Here is a 20,728-nt window from a genome sequence, read left to right as displayed (position 1 = left end):
CTGCATGAATTTCATGCCCTGGGGGATCTCCAACTGCCAGTTCAGGCCCGATGCCCAGGATCGGGCCTGAACCGGCAGTAGGACATCCCTCTCACAATCCCGGACCCCTGACTCCTAACCACTCCCCTGCCTGCCTGCCAGACCACCCCTGACCACCTCTGCCTGCCAGCATGATTGCCCCCAACTGCCCCTTCCACCGGCCTTGTTGCCCCCAACTGCCCTTCCCCCTGCTAGTCTGGACACCCCACACAGCCTGCTGCTCAGTCATTTTGTCATCCCTCACTAAACCCCCTGCCAGCCTGGTCGCCCCACACAGCCTCCTGCTCAGTCATTTGGTCATCCCTCACTAACCCCCCTGCCGACCTGGTTGCCCAATGCAAGCCTACTGCTTGGTTGTTTGGTCGCCCCTCACTAACCCCCTTGCCAGCCTGGTCACTCCACACAGCCTGTTCGTTTGTCCATTCAGTTGCAATGGTCACTTAGGCTTTTATATAGATAGATTTTTCTTGTTTCTTGAGGTAGGCTTGTAAAGCTACGAACTTCCCTCTCAGGATTGCTTTTCCTTTGTCCCATAGATTCTGGATTGCTGTGTGTTCTTTTTCATTTGTTTCCAGGAATTTTTTTTTCTTTATCTCATTGGTAGTCCATTCATTGTTTAATGAAATGGTATTAAGCTTCCATGTGTTTGAAGGTTTTGGGGTGTTTTTATTGTAGTTGACCTCTAGTTTCATGCCTTTGTGATCTGAAAAAAAGCTTGATATTTTTCAATCCTCTTAAACTTCTAGGGACTTATTTTGTGTCCTATCATGTGGTCTATCTTTGAGAATGGTCCATGTGTACTTGAGAAGAATGTATAATTTGCAGCTTTTGATTGGAATGTTCTATAAATGTGAATTAAATCCATCTGTTCTATTGTGTTATTTAAAGTCGCTGTTTTCTTGTTGATTTTTTTCTAGAAGATCTATTCAATGATGTCAGTGGAGTGCTAACATCTCATACTATGATTGTATTACAGTCGATCTCTCCCTTTAAGTCCTTTGGTAGTTTTTTTCAATATTTGTTTTTTCCTACATTGGGTGCATGTAGATTTACCAGGGTGATATCCTCTGGTTGCCTCAATCCCTTTAGTATTATATAGTGACATCCATTGTTTCTTGTTATGGCCTTCATTTTGAAGTCTATTTAAATTGTCAAATATGAATTTTGTTTCCCAGGCCTTATCTTCACAACCACTCACATGGAATTTTTTTTTTCCATCCCTTCATCCTCATCCTGTATGAATCATTTTTTAAAAAAAATATATTTTATTGATTTTTTACAGAGAGGAAGGGAGAGGGATAGAGAATTAGAAACATTGATGAGAGAAAAACATTGATCAGCTGCCTCCTGCACAACCCCTACTGAGGATGTGCCTACAACCAATGTATGTGCCCTTGACTGGAATCAAGCCTGGGACCCTTTAGTCTGCAGGTTGATGCTCTATCCGCTGAGCCAAACCGGTTAAGGCTGTGTGAATCATTTTTTTTCGAAGCTGGGTCTTTTGTAGACTACATATTTGCATCATGTTTTCTTATCCATTCAGCTACTCTATGTCTTTTGATTAGAGCATTTAATCGATTTACATTTATAGTTTTTTCTTTATTGATTAAGGTATTACATATGTGTCCTTATCTCTCCATTGCCCCCCCCCACCCCACCCCACTCGCGTTCATGCCCACACCCTCCTGGTGTGTGTGTCCATTGGTTATGCTTATATGCATACAAGTCCTTTGGTTGATCTCTCCGCCTTACATCTCCCTCCCCTAACTTCCCTCTGAGGTTTGAGCATCTGATCGATGTATCTCTGTCTCTGAATCTGTTTTTGTTCAACAGTTTATGTTGTTCATTATAATCCACAAATGAGTGAGATCATGTGATATTTATCTTCCTCTGACTTATTTATGGCTATTATTATATTTTTAAATATGTTTTTATTGATTTCAGAGAGGACGTGTAGAGATAGATAGATAGATAGAGAGAGAGAGAGAGAGAGAGAGAGAGAGATCAATGATGAGAGAGAATCATTGATCAGCTGCCTCCTGCACGACTCCTACTGGAGATTGAGCCCACAACCTGGGCATGTGCCCTTGACCAGAATTAAACCTGAGATCCTTCAGTCCCCAGGCCAATTCTCTAACCACTGATCCAAACCAGCTAGGGCCATTTATGGTTATTATTGATAGGTACTTATTTATTGCCGTTTTAAGTCTTTATGCCCATGTTTCTCTATTCCCTCTCATCATTACAGTAGTCCTTTTAACATTTCTTGCAATGCTAGTTTAGTGGCTTATAAACTCCTTTAGTTTTTGGGTTTTTTCTGAGAAGCTCTTTATTTCGCCATCTATTTTGAATGATAGCCTTGCTGGATAGAGTAGTCTTGGTTTCAGAACCTTGATTTTCATAACCTTGAATAATTCATGCAATTCACTTCTTGCCAGTGTTTCTGTTGAGAAATCAGCTGACAGCCTTATGGAAACTCTTTTGTAGGTAATGTTTCTCTCTTGTTGCCTTTACAATTATTACTCTGTCTTGAACCATTGCCATTTTAATTAATATGTGTCTTTGTGTAGGTCTCTTGACTTCATCTTGATTGGGACTCTGTGCTTCCTGAACTTGCATGACTTTTTCCTTGAGCAGGTTAGGGAAATTTTCTATCATTATTTCTTCAAACTTGTTTTCTATCCTTTTTTCACTTTACGAAGTTATCCCAAAGTTCCCTTAAACTATCCACATTATTTTAAATTCTTTTTTCTTTTTGTTTTTCTGCTTCATCCAGCTTAATTTCTTTTTTATTTATTTATTTTTATTTATTTATTTTTATCTATTTATTTTAATTTATTTATTGATTAAGGTATCACATATTTGTCCTCATCCCCCCATTCCCATTCCACACCCCTCTCCACACTTGCCCCCACTCCCGTGTTGTCCTTAACCGCTGGTTAGGCTCATATGTATGCACACAAGTCCTTTGGTTGATCTCTCCCCTTTACCCACACCCTTCCCTACCCTCCCTCCGAGGCCTGACAGTCTGATCCATGCCTCCATGTTTCTGGGTCTGTTCTTGTTCATCAGTCTATGTTGTTCATTACTTCCCCTAGATGAGTGAGATCATGTGCTATTAGAAATACACTTATAAGAACCGAAATGAGACAAGCAATAATGGTTATGGTGACAGGCAAATGAATCAGTCTGTAGTGAGTTTCTTTCTGGGCCAACAGTTCTTTTGAGACCCAATTTCAATGTCCAACAGTTCCTTATGTGTACATGTTAGCACTGACATTACAGTTCTGGATGGTGGACAAATGATGGTAATGCAGGTCCGACCCCTTACTAGCCTTAAATGAATCACTTTTATCACTCATTCCAGGGATGCAGTATTCACTTTTTCATATATCATTGCCTCCAACATGCAGTCACAGGCTAACTACTTTTCTTTATTCAAAGCAAAAACAGTTTTTCTACTCGTTCAATTGCCTTTGATCTTTGTTTTGTGAGCACTTTTATGCCCTTAGCAACATCAGCAGATCTGATGGCCTCTTTAGGTTTTTAAATTGCACTAATCATCCATTTCACCAACAACAAAAGCAGCAACAACAAAACTACATGAAAATATTCACAGCACAGTAAACTTGATTCTCATTCTCTCCTTTGTTTGTGTCTTACAAGACACTTTTGATCATGCACAAAATTTGTTTGGCACTCAAGACATGGCTTCTCTGACTTGGGTGACTTTTGAGAACCAAGGTTAGACTGTATTTCCCTAACCTTGCAGGGTGAATCCACTCATAGGCAGGCCGGTGGGGTCTGCTGGAAGTCAGTAATTTCTATCAGCTCTTCATGAGGGGGAGGTGTCAGTCAGGTTCCCAGGAAAGTTTGGAGAATGGCCTCACCCCAAAGCCAGTCACTGATGCTTCCTGAGTCTGACCAGACCTGTAGGTTGTGCCTCAGTTGAGGAGAGGAGCTTGCACCTCTCAGGAAAAGTGGCTGCTGCAGAATTGGTGAGGATGACTGAGCACAGGTATCCTGGAAGCTACTCCCCATGTCTCTCCCCAATGCTTCTAATCCCAGACTTATCTCAGGTGACTCTCCCCCTCCACCCCACCTCCACCCCCGCACATTAAGCCAGGGTGAGTGGCTGTGAATGAAAATTCTGTGCTCTGCCCCTTTAAAAACAAAGTGGCTTCCTCTATGGAAAACAGTATGGAGTTTTCTCAAAAAATTAAAAATAAAACTCCCATTTGATCCAGTGATCCCACTTCTAAGAATATATCCTAAGAAATTGGAAACACCATTCAGAAAGAATATATGCACCCCTATGTTCCTAGCAGCCAATTTGCAATAGCTAAGATTTGGAAACAACCCAAGTGCCTATCAGCACATGAGTGGATAAAAAAGCCGTGGTACATTTGCACAATGGAATACTACACAACTGTAAAAAAGAAAGCACTCTTACCATTTGCAGCAGCATGGAGAGTGTTATGTTAAGAGAAATAACGCAGTCAGAAAAGATAAATATCACATGGTCTCATTCATATGTGGGATCTAATGAACCAAATAAAATGATGATCAAAAATAGACCCAGAGTCATAGAAGCATGAACAGACTGTTGAACCTCAAAGGGAAGGTAGGAGAGAGTGGGTGAGAGGACAGAGATTAACCAAAGAATTTGTATGCATATATGCATAACCCATAGGCACAGACAATAGGGTGGTGTAGGCCAGAGGTGGGGGATGGGAGCGGGCTAGAAGAAGTCAGTGGGGGAAACAATGGAGCATAGGTAACACTTTCAACAATAAAGATTTTAAAAATAAAAAATAGATATCCTGTCTAATAAAAGAGTAATATGCAAATTGACATCACTCCAACACAAGATGGCTGCCCCCATGTGGTCAAAGATGGCTGCCCCATGTGGACACAAGATGGCCACCAAAAGATGGCCAGCAGGAGTGGGTAGTTGGGAGGGACCAGGCCTGCAAGGGAGGGCAGCTGTGGATGATTAGGCCAGCAGGGGAGGGAAGTTGGGGGGGACCAGGCTGGCAGAGGAGGGAAGTTGGAGGCGACTGGGCCTGCAGGGAAGGGCAGCTGGGGGAGACCCTGGCCTGCAGGGGAGGGCAGTTAGGGGTGACCAGGCCTGCATGGGAGGGTAGTTAGGGGCAAACAGGTTGGCAGGGGAACAGTTAGGAATCAATCAGGCTGTCAGGGGAGTGGTTAGTGGGTGATCAGGCTGGCAGGCAGAAGCGGTTAGGGGCAATCAGGAAAACAGGCAGGCGAGGGGTTGAGAGCCAGCAGTCCTGGATTGTGAGAGGGATGTCCAACTGCCCATTTAAGCCCGATCCTACCACGATCCCAGATTGCATCCTCTTGGGGTCCCAGATTGGAAAGGGTGCAGGCTGGTCTGAGGGACACACCCCCAGTGCACGAATTTCGTGCACCGGGCCTCTAGTAAGTAAACAAAAACAAAGTGGCTTTATCTCCAGCAGGCTCCGTTGCCCCCTGCTGGTAGAAGCCCTGCTGCTTTTCACTGATGGATGCTCTGTGGGCGGGTGTTCCTGGCTCTGGCCCTGGAAGCTGGGGAACCCAGCCTGGTGTACAGGCCTCACTACTCTCAGAAGGAAACCCCCACAGCTGAGATATCCCTCCTCAAGTTGGCCTGCCCTGTGGAGTGGTGCCAGCCCCTCCCGAAACCACAACCTTCCTATCACTCTCAAGGTGGTTTCTGCCCTTCCTTCTTTAAAAGTCTCCTTGTCAGCTAGTCTTCAGTTGGTAATTCAGGGTGAATATTCCCTAATTTAGTTTCATTGCCAGTTTGGTTCTGGGAGGAGTGCCAAGAATAATATGCCCACATGCTGCTATCTTCAAACTCCTGAGCCTTCATTTTCTAAAACAACCATCTTCCTCAGGGCCTTTGTACTGGCTTTTCCTTTTCCCTGGGAAACACTTTCCCACTTAGTCTCTCGCTCAGTCTTCATTGAGGTGTGTGTTAAAATGTCAGCTATTGGCAAGTCTTTGATAAACTCTATAAAAAGGAACATCCTCTATCCACTTTCTCCATTTAATATCATTTACTTTTATAGCATCTTCACCATCAAACTTGTTATAATATTATTTTTATTTGATTATATTATTGCTCTATCATTAGTTTGTAGACTTGTTTTTAAGCATCCCATATACTGAACAGTGCATAGAACATATTCTATAGTCAATACATTTTTCTCAAATGTATGAAAGATATCTTCAGTAAAACAACAGTATACATTATGTTTGAAGAACAGGTTGATGTAAGAAAAGGAAATTCAAATGAGAAATGCTAATAGAGAAACATTAATGGAGACCAGATAACACAACAAAAATGCAAGTCATTTTCCTGATTCTATAATATAAGTTTGACATTTATTCTTAGTTACTAATGCTTGTTAACGTGAAAGTTAGTTGTTATTTTATTTTATTTATTTGTTTTTTTTTTTTGTAGTCACCTCCGACACATGAAACAAGGCAATGGTACACAAATTTCAGAATTTCTTCTTCTGGGACTTTCACAGGCACTGGAACTGCAGCCCCTCATATTTGGGCTTTTCCTCTCCATGTACCTGGTCACTGTGCTTGGAAACCTGCTCATCATCCTGGCTGTCATCTCAGACTCCCACCTCCACACACCCATGTACTTCTTCCTCTCCAACCTGTCCTTGGTAGACATCTGTTTCATCTCCACCACCATCCCAAAGATGCTGGTCAACATCCAGACACAGAGCAAAGCCATCACCTATGAAGGCTGCTTCACCCAGATGTATTTTTATATCCTATTTGCAGTGTTGGACAGCTTTATCCTGACCGTGATGGCCTATGACCGGTTTGTGGCCATCTGTCACCCCCTACACTACATGGTCATCATGAACCCCCAGCTCTGTGGACTGCTGGTTCTGGTGTCCTGGATCATGAGTGTCCTGAATTCCTTGATAGAAAGCTTAATGGTGTTGGGTCTGCACTTCTGCTCAGACTTGGAAATCCCCCACTTTTTCTGTGAACTCAATCAGTTGCTCCAACTTGCCTGCTCTGACACCTTTCTTAACAACATCGTGATGTATTTTTTAGCTGGACTGCTAGGTGGTGGTCACCTTACTGGGATTATTTACTCTTACTCTAAGATACTTTCCTCCATAGATGGAATCCCATCAGCTCAGGGGAAGTATAAAGCATTTTCTACCTGTGCATCTCACCTCTTAGTTGTCTCCTTATTTTATGGTACAAGCCTTGGAGTTTACCTCAGCTCTCCTGCTACTCAAAATGCACACTCAAGTGCAACAGCCTCAGTGATGTACACTGTGGTCACACCCATGCTGAACCCCTTCATCTACAGTCTGAGAAACAATGACATAAAGAAGGCCCTGCAAAGGTTCCTTGGCAGGTAAGTTTTTCAAGGGCCAACTATACTGTGCTGACGAATTGCCTAGGAATGCAGGGTTCAAGCTTCAGAGTCAAAAGTCTGACACAAATTAATCCAATTTTTGGACCATAAGGAGTTGGAAATATTCATTTATCTTATGGGTTAACATGAATTACTTTAGTATAATTTATTCTCTTATGACATATATCATTCTAAATATTTTTTCTATTGCTTTCCTAAAGAATTGTCATGAATTACACTACCTCTATGGACAAAACTATACTTGGCTACTAAGGTCATTTACATAATTTTATTGTAGAGGAAAATCTGTTACTATAGTTTTCACTTACATGTTCATCATTATTTTCTATAGCACCACCTTTACTTCTCTTCTTGATAATGTAGACTTTAACATGCTAGTATGCTTTATAGCTGGTCTCCTGTTTTTATAGTCTTCATTCTGTTATTCAGCTGTGTGTCCACATGCCTGTCTTAGCCACTGGTGAAAATTGACTATTCAATACATGTTTCCAAGAAGAGTCTACATGAATACATACATTTTAATAAATTGCCATACAATTTATTACTATTAAAATATTTTTGTCATGCTGCACATTTACTCATTAAAGTGTGGAATATGGCCCTGGACATAGTTGCTGAGTTGGTTGAAACATTGTCATGTGCACCAAAAAGTGTTGTGTGTTTGATTCTAGATCAGAGCATATACCTAGTTTGTGGATTCCATTCCTGGTATGGTGCATACGGGAAGCATTCAATCCATGTTTCTCTCTCACATTAATGCTTATGTCTCTATCTATCTATCTATTATCTATCTATCATTTATTATCTATCTATCTACCTATCATCTATCTATCATCTGTCTCTATCTCTGTATCTCTTTTTGCCTTTGTCTCTCTCTTAAAAAAGCATTAATCCTACATAATAAAGAGGTAATATGCAAATTGACCATCACTCCCACACACAAGATGGCTTCCCCCATGTGGTCAAATATGGCCTCCCTCGTGTGGATACAAGATGGCTGCCACAAGATGTCCAGCAGGAGAGGGCAGTTGGGAGGGACCAGACCTATAAGGGAGGGCAGTGGAGGCAACCAGGCCAGCAGGGGAGCGCAGTTAGGGGTGATCAGGCCAGCAGGGGAGCAGTTAGGCATCGTTCAGGCTGGCAGGGGAGTTGTTAGGGGGTGATCAGGCTAGTAGGCAGAAGTGGTTAGGGGAAATCAGGCAGGCAGGCAGGCAACCGGTTGGGAGCCAGCAGTCCTGGACAGGCAGTCAGATATCCCTCGAAGGGGCTCCTAAACAGGCAGTCGGACATCCCTTGAAGGGTTCCAGATTGGAGAGGGTGCAGGATGGGCTGAGGGACACACATACCAGCCCTCTGTGCATGAATTTTGTGCAATGGGACTCTAGTAAAATAATATAAAAAATAACAATAAAGTGTGGAATATAATGTCCTGGTGTAAGGGTCCTTATACATCTGTGTGAAGAATTACATGGAGTGTTTTATGTGGGTTTTTTTCTGAACTATTTTCTGATTTCTGTTTGAAAGTTTTCAATGTGCTTCATACAAATGTGAGTACTCCTAATGCTCTAAACTCAGTATTCCTTTTTTAAATGTTTTTCAAATCCACCAAAGGGACAGTGAGTGTATAATCTTAATTGCCTTCCACTGCAGGCTTGGTCACCCCTAACTGCCCTCCCTTGCTGGCCTCGTCACCCCTAACTGCCCTCCCCTGCATGCCTGCCCCCCCCCAACTGTCCTCCCTTGCAGGCCTGGGTCTCCCCCAACTGTCCTTCCCTGCAGGCCTGGTCCCCCACAACTGTCCTCCCCTGCAGGCCTGGATCCCCCTCAATTGTCCTCCCCTTCAGGTCTGATTGTCCCCAAATGCCCTCCCTTACAGGCCTGGTTCCTCCCAACTGCCCTCCCCTGCCAGCCATCTTGTGGTGGCCATCTTGTTTCCACATGGGGGTGGCGATCTTTGACCACATGGAGGTGGCCATCTTGTGTGTTGGAGTGATGGTCAATTTGCATATTACTCTTTTATTAAATAGGATATCCTTTACACTCAGGAATATGTTCAATCCGTATAATAAAAGGATGAATCACAAAGTCCTGAGGGGACCTCACCCTCAGGGGAAAAGTCATGAGGGGCTCCTAACACCTGCCCCCAACCCTCTGCCTCTCCCAGGCCCAGGGCTGCTTCCTCAGCTGAGCCAATGGCTTCCCCGCACTGTGCATGAACTGGAGCCCAGGAGCCCTGGAGAGGAGCCATATATCCTCCATTCACCCTGGAGCTGAGGGAGAAGGGAAGAGGCCTGGAGGACACAACATGATCAGGTTTACGTCATTGCAAAAGAATACCCATGGTTGCTTTATGATCTTCATACAACCTAATGAAAAATCAGCACTAAATTGCCTGTCTCAAAATGACTGGAAATTAGATGTTGCAACAGACCAATTTTTTCCAAAATCCTGAACTGTATATATGAGACAGTGTAAAAGGATCATTGGGCAGGAAGAAGTTAAAACATAGGTACACTAGATAGAAAGATCGTCAAAGTAAAAATAAAATTGGGATAGATGGCATACAGCAGTTCTGTGATGATCAATGCGTGGAAGTTCAGAGCAGCAACACAGTGCAGGTTCTCCAAACAAGAGTTCATGCAGGGTATGACAGAATTAGAAAGTGATAGCATAGCGGCCCAGATACCCAAGATGGAACAGGGATTGAAAAGACCAGCATGATTTAAGGATTTTTACCAGTTTGCTTTTTTATTTTTATGAGTCACTTTTAATTTTGCAAAGAATCTAGGACAAAAAGGATTAGATCTAGAAATGTCCATTGCCTACTGGAATTTCGTGCTTAATGGAAGCTTTAAATTCTTAGACTTATGGAATAAGTTTTTTTAGGGGACATCATAAACAATCAATACCAAAGGATACCTGGAATTTTCTTTTAGACTTCAGTACAATGATTGCAGATGACATATATAATTATAATGAAGAGGAAGCATGGCCTGTTTTCATGGATAATTTTGTGGTATTGGCACACCCTCAAATTTCTGGGACAAGAAGTACAACAGTGTACACTAAAGGAACCTTCTAGAATGATCTGTATAATAAATACAATTAAAAATTGCAAGTCAATTTTTGCTGGCTGGACTGAAGTGAATTCAGATCACTCCTTATAATTAGACTGAAGGTCCAAACAAAACTTTAAAGATCATCTAGAACCATATCATATTTCACTCATCTAATGTTGGTTTGGGCTTGTCTTCTACTAGTAGTCTGGGCTCCTCTAACCATTTAAAACTTCAACATTGCAGATTTCATCTTACATCTGTGGACCATCCCCCTTTATTCAGAAGCTTTATGATGATTATTTTGAGGTTTCCATTCTTGCACAAAGAACAATGTTGTCTTCATTAGAAAGCATTTTGGCCTAAGAGGTAAACATGAAGATTACAAACAATGTCTAAAAACCTCTGGACTATATGCTTTGGGCTATTTGCAAAGACTATGCTGATCGTACTTCCAATGGAGTCATATATTTAAGTGTACCGGATCTGAAATGGTATTTTGGTGTGGGGGAATTTTTATGGCCTGGCAAATCACATGCAATGTTAATGTGAGTAGAGAATCTGAAAAACAAAAAACAACCAAAGTGAAATAATAAAAAATAAAGAGGATTAATTACCCAAGAGTGGAAAATCTGCCCAGTCATGTGAATAAGAATTATGGATTTTCCTGCACAAACATGCATGTCCTCCCACCCTGTCCTGACTACCTGGAAGAAACCTCAGTTGAGGCACTTTTATACAGTTATCTGAAATACAGTTGAATATTTATATATATAAAAGCCTAAGCAACCATCGCAACTGAATAGATTACTGAACAGGCTGCATGGGGCAACAGGGCCATCAGGGGGGTTAGTGAGGTGTGACCAAATGACTGGGCAGCAGACTGCATGGGGCAACCAGGCAGGCAAGGGGATTAGTAAGGGGCAACCAAACAACCAAGCAGAAGGCTGCATGGAGTGACCAGGTCGTCAGGGGTGGGCAGTGAGGGGTGAGCAGGCCAGCACAAAGGGACAGGAAAGGGTGACCAGGCTGGTGGGGAGGGCAGTTTAATGCAACCAGGCCAGCAGGGGGGGGGGGCAGTTGGTGGCGACCAGGCTGGCAGAGGGGGCAGTTGGGGGTGATCAGGCAGGCAGGCAGGTAAACAGTTAAGAGCCAGTGGTCCCAGATTGTGAGAGGGATGTCCAACTGCCGGTTTAGGACCAATCCCCAGGATTAGGCCTAAACTGGCAGTCGGACATCCCCTGAGGGATCCCTGATTGGAGAGGGTGCAGGCTTGGCTGAGGGCCCCCCCTCCTCCGGCCCCCCGTCATGAACAAATTTCGTGCACTGGGTCTCTAGTATTTCAATAAGAGAATCAATGTGAATGCTGTCCTCAAATTTCAGTACAAATGCCAAAATAAGAAGTAACAGATTATGATAATATCCCTCTGTTTTGTTCTCTTTGATTAAAGTATTGATTCACTATTGCAATGGAACAAGCCATCCTAAAAGCAAATGTTTTAATATAATTCCTATATTTTCCAATGGGTTTTTGTAGTGGGGAGGTGTTCTGATCTCTGCTGGTCTCCTCATGAGTCTGCAATCAACTATGGGTCAGCTGGGGTGTCTCCGCTGATCTTGGCTGGGCTTTCTAATGCATTAGGGGCTCAGCTATGGTGACTGATCTAAGGAGGGCTTTGTTGGAATAAATGAGCTCTGTCTGCATGTCCTCTCCTTCTCTTGAAGGCCACCTGGATTTGTTCACATGGCTGAGCCAGGGGTTTGAGTCTTGAGGGTCAGGCCCCTCCAAATGTAAACATCTCTCCCCTCTGCAGCTTGCCTCCTGCTTATCATTTCTAGGCTACAAAAGTAAAACTTTTTCCTTCCAGATATCTCCCTCATGAAGGTCCAAACAAAACTTTAAATGAGGGACACCAAGGAACTCATTGGTTAACATGGCTAGAGAGCTGTTGCTTTCCTGATGCTATCTTCTTTGACATCCTCATGTAGACATTGCTTCTCCTTCTTTTATTGATCTGCTCTTAACATATTCAAAATGATTTCCAATTTGATACTTTATTTGTTGGGGATGGGTTCATGGAAGGAGGTGGCCTTTGAAATGCACATACAACAGAGAAATAAGTATTTGAAAGAATAGAGTTGCTGACATTATGCTGACTGAAAGAAGCCAGTCACAAAAGGAAAAATTCTGCATGATTTCACTTATATGACATATCTGAAGGAGTGAAATTCATAGAAAAAGAAAATACAATGGTGGTTGTCAGGCATGGAAGGAGGGGGACGGGGAGTTAGTGTTTAGTTGGTGAAGGTATCAGTTTTGCAAGAACATAAAAATGTTTAGGGGTTGGTTGCACAACAATGTGAATGTACTTAACACTACTGAACTGCACACTTAAAATGATTACAATGATAACTTTTATTTCTTTTTTACTACTTTAAATTTTTTTAAAAAGGAAGGAAATTTTGACACATGGTACAACATGGACAACCCCTAAGGACATTAAGCTGAGTAAAATAAAGCAGTCATAAAAAGACAAATACTGTGTGACTCCACTTTTAAGAGGTCCCTAGAGGAGACACACTCATAGAGACGGGAAGTAGAATGGTGGGTGCCTTAGGCTGAGGAGGAAGGGAGATGAGAGAGGAGAGAAGGAATGGATGTTTAATAGGAACCGAGTTCCAGTTTGTGAAGATAAGACAGTCTGGAGATGAATGGTGGTGATGGTTGCATGTGAATGTACGCAATGCCCCTGAACTGTCCATTTAAGTAATGGTTAAGATGGTAACTTTTATGTTACGTGTATTTCACCACATTAAGAAAAAAATCCAGCCCTAGCTTGTTTGGCTCAGCAGGTAGAGTGTTGGCCTGAGGACTAAAGGGTCTGGCATTCGATTCCAGTCAAGGGCACAAGGTCAGGTTTAAGCTTGATCCCCAGTAGGGGGCATGCAGGACACAGACTATCAATGATTCTTTCTCATCATTGATGTTTCCATCTCTCTCCCCTCTCCCTTTCTCTCTGAAATCAATAAAAATATATTAAAAACAAAAAGAGAAAAAATATCCGCAGGAGGCTTAGAGTGGCCACACACTGTTTTCTTTTCTTTTGTGTGCAGACAGTAGCCAAGTGAGAAGGAAAATCTCTGATGCTTTAAACCGTGGAGATTTGAGCTTTGCTTGTTACTAGAGCAGAACTGAGCCAGCCCTGACTCAGATGTGGCAGCTGATTATGGTGATGGTTCCCTCATCCATGATCCCTAGGGCTAGGATGATAGTAAGAATTGAAGCAAAATTTAAGGGACACCAAGATACTCAATAGTAAAGATGACTATTATTTGAATGCAGTGTTTTAAAAATTCAAAATTAATGCAAATCATGCATGATGATTGAAATAGTAAAATGTTAAATTAAGACAGGATCTGTCACAGCAATGTGCTGAGACATTTTAGAACAGAGGCCCAAGGAACAAGCAATCTTTGCTCCTCATTTGTCTCCCTGTAGTCCCTGCTCAGGTGAACACCCAAGATGCTCTGCCTGGGGCTTTCTATGGCCCATGTTGTCCTAGTTCAGAATTGATAGGGAGTTAGCATCCCTGGGAACGACCCTCCATCTCTTTTTGTTGATCAATAACTCAGCTCCCTCACTCCTCCAGCGTGTGTTCTATACTCTCTCAAAGGTCCCTGGAGGGATGGAGCCCCAGTGCCCACTGCAGAAATTGTTCATTCAAACTCTCATGATTTGCTGCCTACACCTCCCTATCTCATGTCCCTTCTTCTCTACTCATGCGCTGTAAGAGCCACTGCTAAGGATGTACCCACACTCAATCTTTATCTCAGGCTCTGCAGTTCATGGAAACCAGCACTAGGCAGACTTCTATTACAATTATATTTCAACTGGTCAAACACTATAATTCCTGATTCACCTCTTAATCTCTGGCTAAATATGTTGTGTTAGTGATTTATTGCTGGGCAACAAATTGCCCCAAATGTAAGGGCCTAAAATAACAGCAAATAGTTATGCTTTCACAGTTTTTTGTGGGTCAGGAATGAGGTATGACTTCTCTGGGTTCTTTGTTCCAGGGTTTCTAAGGGGCCACAGTGTCAGCTGAGGGAAAGGTCCATTCCCAAGCTCACTCAGGTATTGTTGACAGGATTGAGTTCCTCACTGGCTGTTCAGTAGGCAGCTCTCAGCTCTTCACCACATGGGTCATTTCACAGGGCAGCTCACAATGTGACAGTTGGTTTCACCATAGCAAGTGATAGAGGGAGGAGGAGTGGGAGAGGGAGAAGCAGAGGGAGAGGGAGAGGAGGAGGGAGAGGGGGAGGGTAGGGAGAAGGGGAAGGGGGGAGAGAGAAAGAGGGAGAAGGAGAGGGACAGGGAGAGGGAGAGGGAAAGGAAAAGGAAGAGGGACAGAGAGAGCGCCATGGGAGCAAGTTGGAAATCTCAATCTTCTGTAACCAAATCTTGAAAGTGACATCTCACCACCTTGGTCTTACTCTCCTGTTAGAAGTGACTCATGAGGCCTTGCCCGAACTCAAGAGGAGGGCATTATACACAGATACCAGGAGGCAGGGTTCATGAGGGCTGTCTTGGAGTCTGTCCTCTGATTTTCCCATTTTAGTATATAGTTCCACCAGCAGCTCAGTTGTTCAGGCCCCAAATTGGGGTACCATCCTGTCCATAAAGCATTCCAAATGGACCTTCTGATATCACCTCCTTCCTTCATCCCCTCGTGGCCTTCACTTCTCAGAAGCTAAGTCCTATCTCAAAACTTTACACCCTCTGATCCCTCTGCTGGAACTCTCTCACATCTGCATTGCTCCTCCTTCAGGGTCTTTCACGGGCTGCTGTACAGGTATTGCCTAGGGCTGCAGTCTCATCTGAAGGCTGGATTAGGTAAGCACCCATTTCTTTCCAGCTCTAGGTTTAACATGAACTCTTTCAATATGAATTCTTTTTTTACTATATTTTACTGATATTTTACAGAGAGGAAGGGAGAGGGATAGAGAGTTAGAAACATCGATGAGAGAGAAACATCGATCAGCTGCCTCCTGCACAACTCCTACTGGGGATGTGCCCACAACCAGGGTACATGCCCTTGACCGGAATCGAACCTGGGACCTTTCAGTCTGCTGGCCAATGCTCTATCCACTGAGCCAAACCAGTTAGGGCTCAATATGCATTCTTGATCCACTATTTTCTCCTGTGCCATGAAGAGTTATCTTAGAGGGCTTGCAACTTACAAAGGAAGGCCTGTCTGCATGATGCTGTCTTGAGCCTGGTAGGTCATCTCTTTAAGGCCCTGGAGTATCTTGCCTGATAAGAGTGTCTGTATAGTTCAGACCTTAGACCATGCCAGAGAGTCATGCTCACAATGTGTCTCATGATAGAGGCATTGGGCCACTGTGAACTATTAGCTTGTCCTCTGAATAAGCTGAGGTCAGCCACATAAGTGGTCAACCAAGCCCATATGAACAACTCCCAATAAAAACCCTGACACCAAGGCTCAGGTGGGTTTCCCTGGTTGGAAATACTCAATGTGGAAATACTCCACGTTATTGCTGGCAGAGTTAAAAACTGAGACTGCACTGGAAAGGCACAGCTGGAAGCTCATGCCTGGTATCCTCTTAGTCCCACCCAGGTGTCCTGTCCTTTGCTGATTTTAATCTGTATCCTTTCCCTATAATCTATTGTGACCTGGAGTATAAAAGCTTTTCTAGGTTATGAGTCTGAGTGAATCATTCACCCCCAACCAAGGCTGGCATTCCCCCAGCCCTCCTCTTTTGAGATCTTCATCACCCTTGTCAGTGAATGGTATGTTCTTGCTCATTTGCTATTTCCTGTCTCTCTCATATGGACAGAAAGGAAAGCTGGAACCTTGTGTACAACTTTCATGAGAGCATAAGATCAGAGAGGTCAGGGGTCAGGTCCTATCTCTGCCACTGTCTGGCTGTGTGGCCCTGGATGAACAACCTCACCTGTCTGAGCTCCAGTTTCCCTACCTGTAAAACAGGAGCAGGAACATGAGATCCTCTGTTATAGAAAATTGGGAGATGTATGGTCTGGTTTATTAAAGCCCAGAAAGTCCTCTATAAGCACTAGCTTCAAAGTATTGGTCTCTATCTGGACACATAACCTAGAAAAGCAGTAACTAGAGCAGGTGTCAGTGCTCAGTTGAGGACAAAGGAGTTAAGATGACACTGTGAGACCTTTGACATGGAGAGACAGAAGGCGCCCAGACATATCCAGATGGTGGAAAGAAGGACAGAAAAAGTTCCAAGAAGTGCTGGACATCTGCCTTGTGGCTCTGGTTCCACACAGGGCTCTGTAGCCTATGTGGGACACCCTGGGTAGCCAGGACATGGAGTCACTGGGAAGGAGGTCCCAGGAAATGGTAGAGCTGGGTAGGAAGAAGGGGGTGAGGAAAAGCAAACACTACAATCAGGGCTCCTAGGAGGAAATGTGTGGGAAGAACTGGGAGGTAGAGAATCAGAGCAGCTGGAGCCATGGCTGGGGGCGGGCACCACAGGGACCCAAAGGAAGGCTGTTCTGGAAAGTTGCCATTCTTTCCTAGCCTAGGAGGATGCCTCCCCTCTGCTGGATGCCCTGTAGATACTACTGGGTTTCTAGACACAGCCCTACCCATCTCCTTAGAGGAATATCCTCCTCCTCATCCCTGCTTCTAGACTCTTCCACATAAGGCTTTCATGGGTGCTCATGCCATATGAGTTCAAGACAAAGGAATCAGAAGCACATGGTCTGAGTCTCTAGGGAGCATTAGTTCTAGAAATAAGACTGAAAGGAAGAGAACAGAGCCAGAGTGGGAGTACTGGGTTGTGGACTTGAGAGGCAAAGAGGGGATGTACCTGGCTCTGAGCAGGCTCTTCTACTCACATTATCCACACCATCAGAGCTCTCAAATCAGGGTCATACCTAGGCTGGGGATGAGTCCACTGTGGACCCATGTGCAACCTGGGCACCTCCCCCTGCCTTTGTGGGCCTCAGTGTTCTTCCTAATGGCCCAGGTGTCCAGGTCAAAATACTGGAGTCATCTGTGTATCTCTATCTCTGTTTCTCTCTATCCCTCCAACCCCAGAATCATCAAACCCTGAGGGATCTACTTTCAAAATCCATCCAGAATCCACCCATTTTCACCTCCTCCATGGCCTTACCCTGGACCAGCCCCATTATCTTCCACTGGGGACACTTCAGTCACCTCTGCCCTGACCTTTCAGCTCCCTTCCACTCCACTCACCCTCACACACAGGCTGTTCCCCAATAGTGTCCAGAAGACAACTCCGCTCACGAACACTTAGAGACTCGCACCACACTCAAAACAAAAGTCAAAATCCTCCTTGTGACCCTCAAGTTTCTACATATCCTGCCCTGGCTCTCCCTGCCATTATCTTCTTTCACTGCCCCCTCACTATTTCCTCCAGCCCCACTGGCTTCCTACTATTCCTGTCATTGTTGCTTATGTTGAGTCGTGGACACACACACAAGCACTTGATATTCTGTATGTTTGTATGTCTGTGTGCGAGCACATTTTTTCTGTCAATCTCCATTATTCACAGATTCCATATTTGAGAACTCGCCTACTTGCAAACATTTATTTGTAATCTGAAATCAATACTGGTGAGAACTCAGTGGTTATTCTCAGACATGCGCAGAGAAAAGAACAATCTGAATTGCTCATTGGCCACTTCTAATCTGAGGTCCAACAAGGCAAGACTCTGCCTTCTTGTTTCAGCTCTGATACCATAATGTGTAGTTTTCATAGTCTATGTAGTGCCACACGTTCCACAGTTTTATTCTTTCTGTTGGTGATTTCACTGCTGAAATTGGCCCCACATATAGTGCTGAAAACTGTCTAGTGTCTCTAAGAGCAAGAAGGCTGTGATGTGACTTATGGAGAAAATATGTGTGAGATAAACTTCATTCAGACATATATTGTATGATATGGAGATTTTTTCACTCACTGTCTCTTTGATAGATTTGAAAACTTTAGAAAAGGGGAGCTTAAACTTGGAGCACTAGAAGGAGTCATATTTGTAGGAAGTACATTGAAAGATTTTTAGCCAAAACAGGAAAATAGTTAAGAAAAAGTGCATAAAACTCTCCAGGTAATTTATCACCTCAAATAATAAGAACCCTTACACATAGACATCATATCCACTCTTTAAAGATTAGATGTGCGCCATGAAGACTATGGTCTCAAGTTTTCCTCTACATTAAAATTATGTAAATACCCTTAGTATCCAAATGTAGTTTGGTCGTAGGGGTAGTGGAATACATGACTATACTTTCAGGGAAATAATAGAAATATTCCTTTAAATAATATATGTGATAAGAGAATAAATTATGCTAAAGGAATTCATGTTACCAATCAGATGAGAATTTCCAATTACGTATGGTCCAAAGATAGGCTTTATTTATATCAGAAAAACGGGCTCTGAGGTTTAAACCCTTCATTCATGGAACATGGAACCAGGCAATGGTACACAAATTTCAGCCTAGTACAGTTGGCCCTTGAAAAGCTAACCTGCCAAGGAATCTTTGCAGGGCCCTCTTTATGTCATTGTTCCTCAGACTGTAGATGAAGGGGTTCAGCATGGGTGTGACCACGGTGTACATCACCGAAGCTATCGCAGTTGAGTGTGCATTTTGGGTAGCCACAGAGCTGAAATACACTCCTAGGCACGTACCATAAAATAAGGAGACAATTAAGAGGTGAGATGCACATGTAGAAAATGCTTTATACTTCCCCTGAGCTGATGGGATTCCACATATACAGGACACTATCCTAGTGTAAGAGTAAAGGATCCCTGCAAGGGGACCACCACCCAGTAGCACAATTAAAAAATATAACATAATGTTGTTAAGAAAGGTGTCAGAACAGGCAAGTGGGAGCACCTGATTGAGTTCACAGAAAAAGTGGGGGATTTCCAAGTCTGAGCAGAAGTGCAGACGCAGCACCATTAAGCTTTCTAGCAAGGAATTCAGGACACTCATGATCCAGGACACCAGAACCAGCAGTCCACAGAGTCGGGGCTTCATGATGACCATGTAGTGCAGGGGGTGACAGATGGCCACAAACCGGTCATAGGCCATCACAGTCAGGATTAAGTTGTCCAACACTACAAAGAGTGTATAAAAATAAATCTGGGTGATGCAGCCTTCATAGGTGATGACTTTGCTCTGTGTCTGGATGTTCACCAGCATCTTTGGGACGGTGGTGGAGGTGAAACAGATGTCTACCAAGGACAGGTTGGAGAGGAAGAAGTACATGGGCGTGTGGAGGTTGGAATCTGAGCTGATGGCCAGGATGATGAGCAGGTTTCCAAATACAGTGACCAGGTACATGGAGAGGAAAAGCCCAAATATGAGGGGCTGTTGTTCCCATTCCTGTGAAAGTCCCAGAAGGACAAATTCTGAAATTTGTGTACCATTGCCTGGTTCCATGTGTCAGAGGTGACTACTAGAAAATAGAAAAAAATGAATAACTAATTTTCACATTAGCAGGCATTAGTAACTGAGAATAAATTATATATTTATATTTTAGAATCAGAAGATAACTTCCATATTTGTTGTATGTTTTGGTCCCCATTAATTCATTTCTGTTGCCATTTCTAATTAAAATTTCCTTTATTACCATCAATCAATTCTTCAAACATACTGTATATTGCTGTTTTATTGATGATATGTTTCATTCACTTCATGTACATATAGGGTGTCTCAAAAATGTGTGCCCACAGTTTGAATAATAATAAAGGCAGTGTTTATTAAAATGCATTTTATTTTCAATATTGAGCAATCAGCTTTATAGTGTGTATACTTTTATGGGGGACACCCTGTATGTTGACTATAGACCAGGTTTCAGGCGCTGTTCATAATATGGATGCTGAAAAATCAAAGTCTCTACAAACTAATGATGAAGAAAGAATTTAATCAAATAAAAATGGTAATATCACATATGCAATGGTGAAGGTGCTGTAAAGAAAAGTAAATCACATTCAATGGAGAGAGTGCACAGAGGGTATTCTTTTTATAGAGTTTAACCAAGACTTGCCAACAGGTGACAGTTATACAGACACCTCAATGGAGAACAGGCACCAGAGTAAGGGGGAAGTTTTTGCCAGGCAAAAGGAGCAGACAGTGCAAAGGGCCTGAGAAGATGGTTGTTTTAGAAAATCAGGGCTCAAAATGACCCAG

At 43.2% G+C, this 20,728-nt stretch overlaps 2 protein-coding genes and 1 pseudogene across 2 annotated transcripts; 2 read left to right on the top strand and 1 right to left on the bottom strand.

Annotated features, from left to right (window-relative positions):
* Positions 1-6,515: 6,515 nt before the first annotated feature.
* On the top strand, positions 6,516-7,445 carry LOC114228469 (olfactory receptor 7A10-like). Its single transcript, XM_054716861.1, has one exon. The coding sequence runs from the start codon at positions 6,522-6,524 to the stop codon at positions 7,443-7,445; it is 924 nt and encodes a 307-aa protein (XP_054572836.1). The 5' UTR covers positions 6,516-6,521.
* Positions 7,446-9,812: 2,367 nt separating this feature from the next.
* LOC103301034 (DCN1-like protein 1) lies at positions 9,813-10,544 on the top strand (annotated as a pseudogene).
* A 1,749-nt stretch (positions 10,545-12,293) lies between these two features.
* On the bottom strand, positions 12,294-19,879 carry LOC103301035 (olfactory receptor 7A17-like). The gene is made up of 3 exons (XM_054718330.1): positions 19,532-19,879; positions 19,063-19,246; positions 12,294-12,340 (listed from the first exon to the last, which is right to left on the bottom strand). The coding sequence occupies exons 1-3, from the start codon at positions 19,877-19,879 to the stop codon at positions 12,294-12,296; spliced, it is 579 nt and encodes a 192-aa protein (XP_054574305.1).
* Positions 19,880-20,728: the final 849 nt, after the last annotated feature.

This window comes from Eptesicus fuscus, chromosome 6, assembly GCF_027574615.1.
Source record: "Eptesicus fuscus isolate TK198812 chromosome 6, DD_ASM_mEF_20220401, whole genome shotgun sequence".
Classification (NCBI taxonomy): Eukaryota; Metazoa; Chordata; class Mammalia; order Chiroptera; family Vespertilionidae; genus Eptesicus; species Eptesicus fuscus.
This window is presented reverse-complemented; position numbering and strand designations above follow the sequence as displayed.

What these genes read in the sequence shown, in the direction of transcription:
- LOC114228469 (XM_054716861.1), top strand. Translation starts at nt 6,522, where the DNA reads ATGAAACAAGGCAATGGTACACAAATTTCAGAATTTCTTCTTCTGGGA.
- LOC103301035 (XM_054718330.1), bottom strand. Translation starts at nt 19,879, where the DNA reads ATGTACCTGGTCACTGTATTTGGAAACCTGCTCATCATCCTGGCCATC. An exon ending in TGCTGGTTCTGGTGTCCTGG is followed by an intron (nt 19,247 to 19,531) that starts ATCATGAGTGTC and finishes TGTGCATCTCAC; the next exon opens with CTCTTAATTGTCTCCTTATT. An exon ending in GGCCCTGCAAAGATTCCTTG is followed by an intron (nt 12,341 to 19,062) that starts GCAGGTTAGCTT and finishes AATGATAAGCAG; the next exon opens with GAGGCAAGCTGCAGAGGGGA.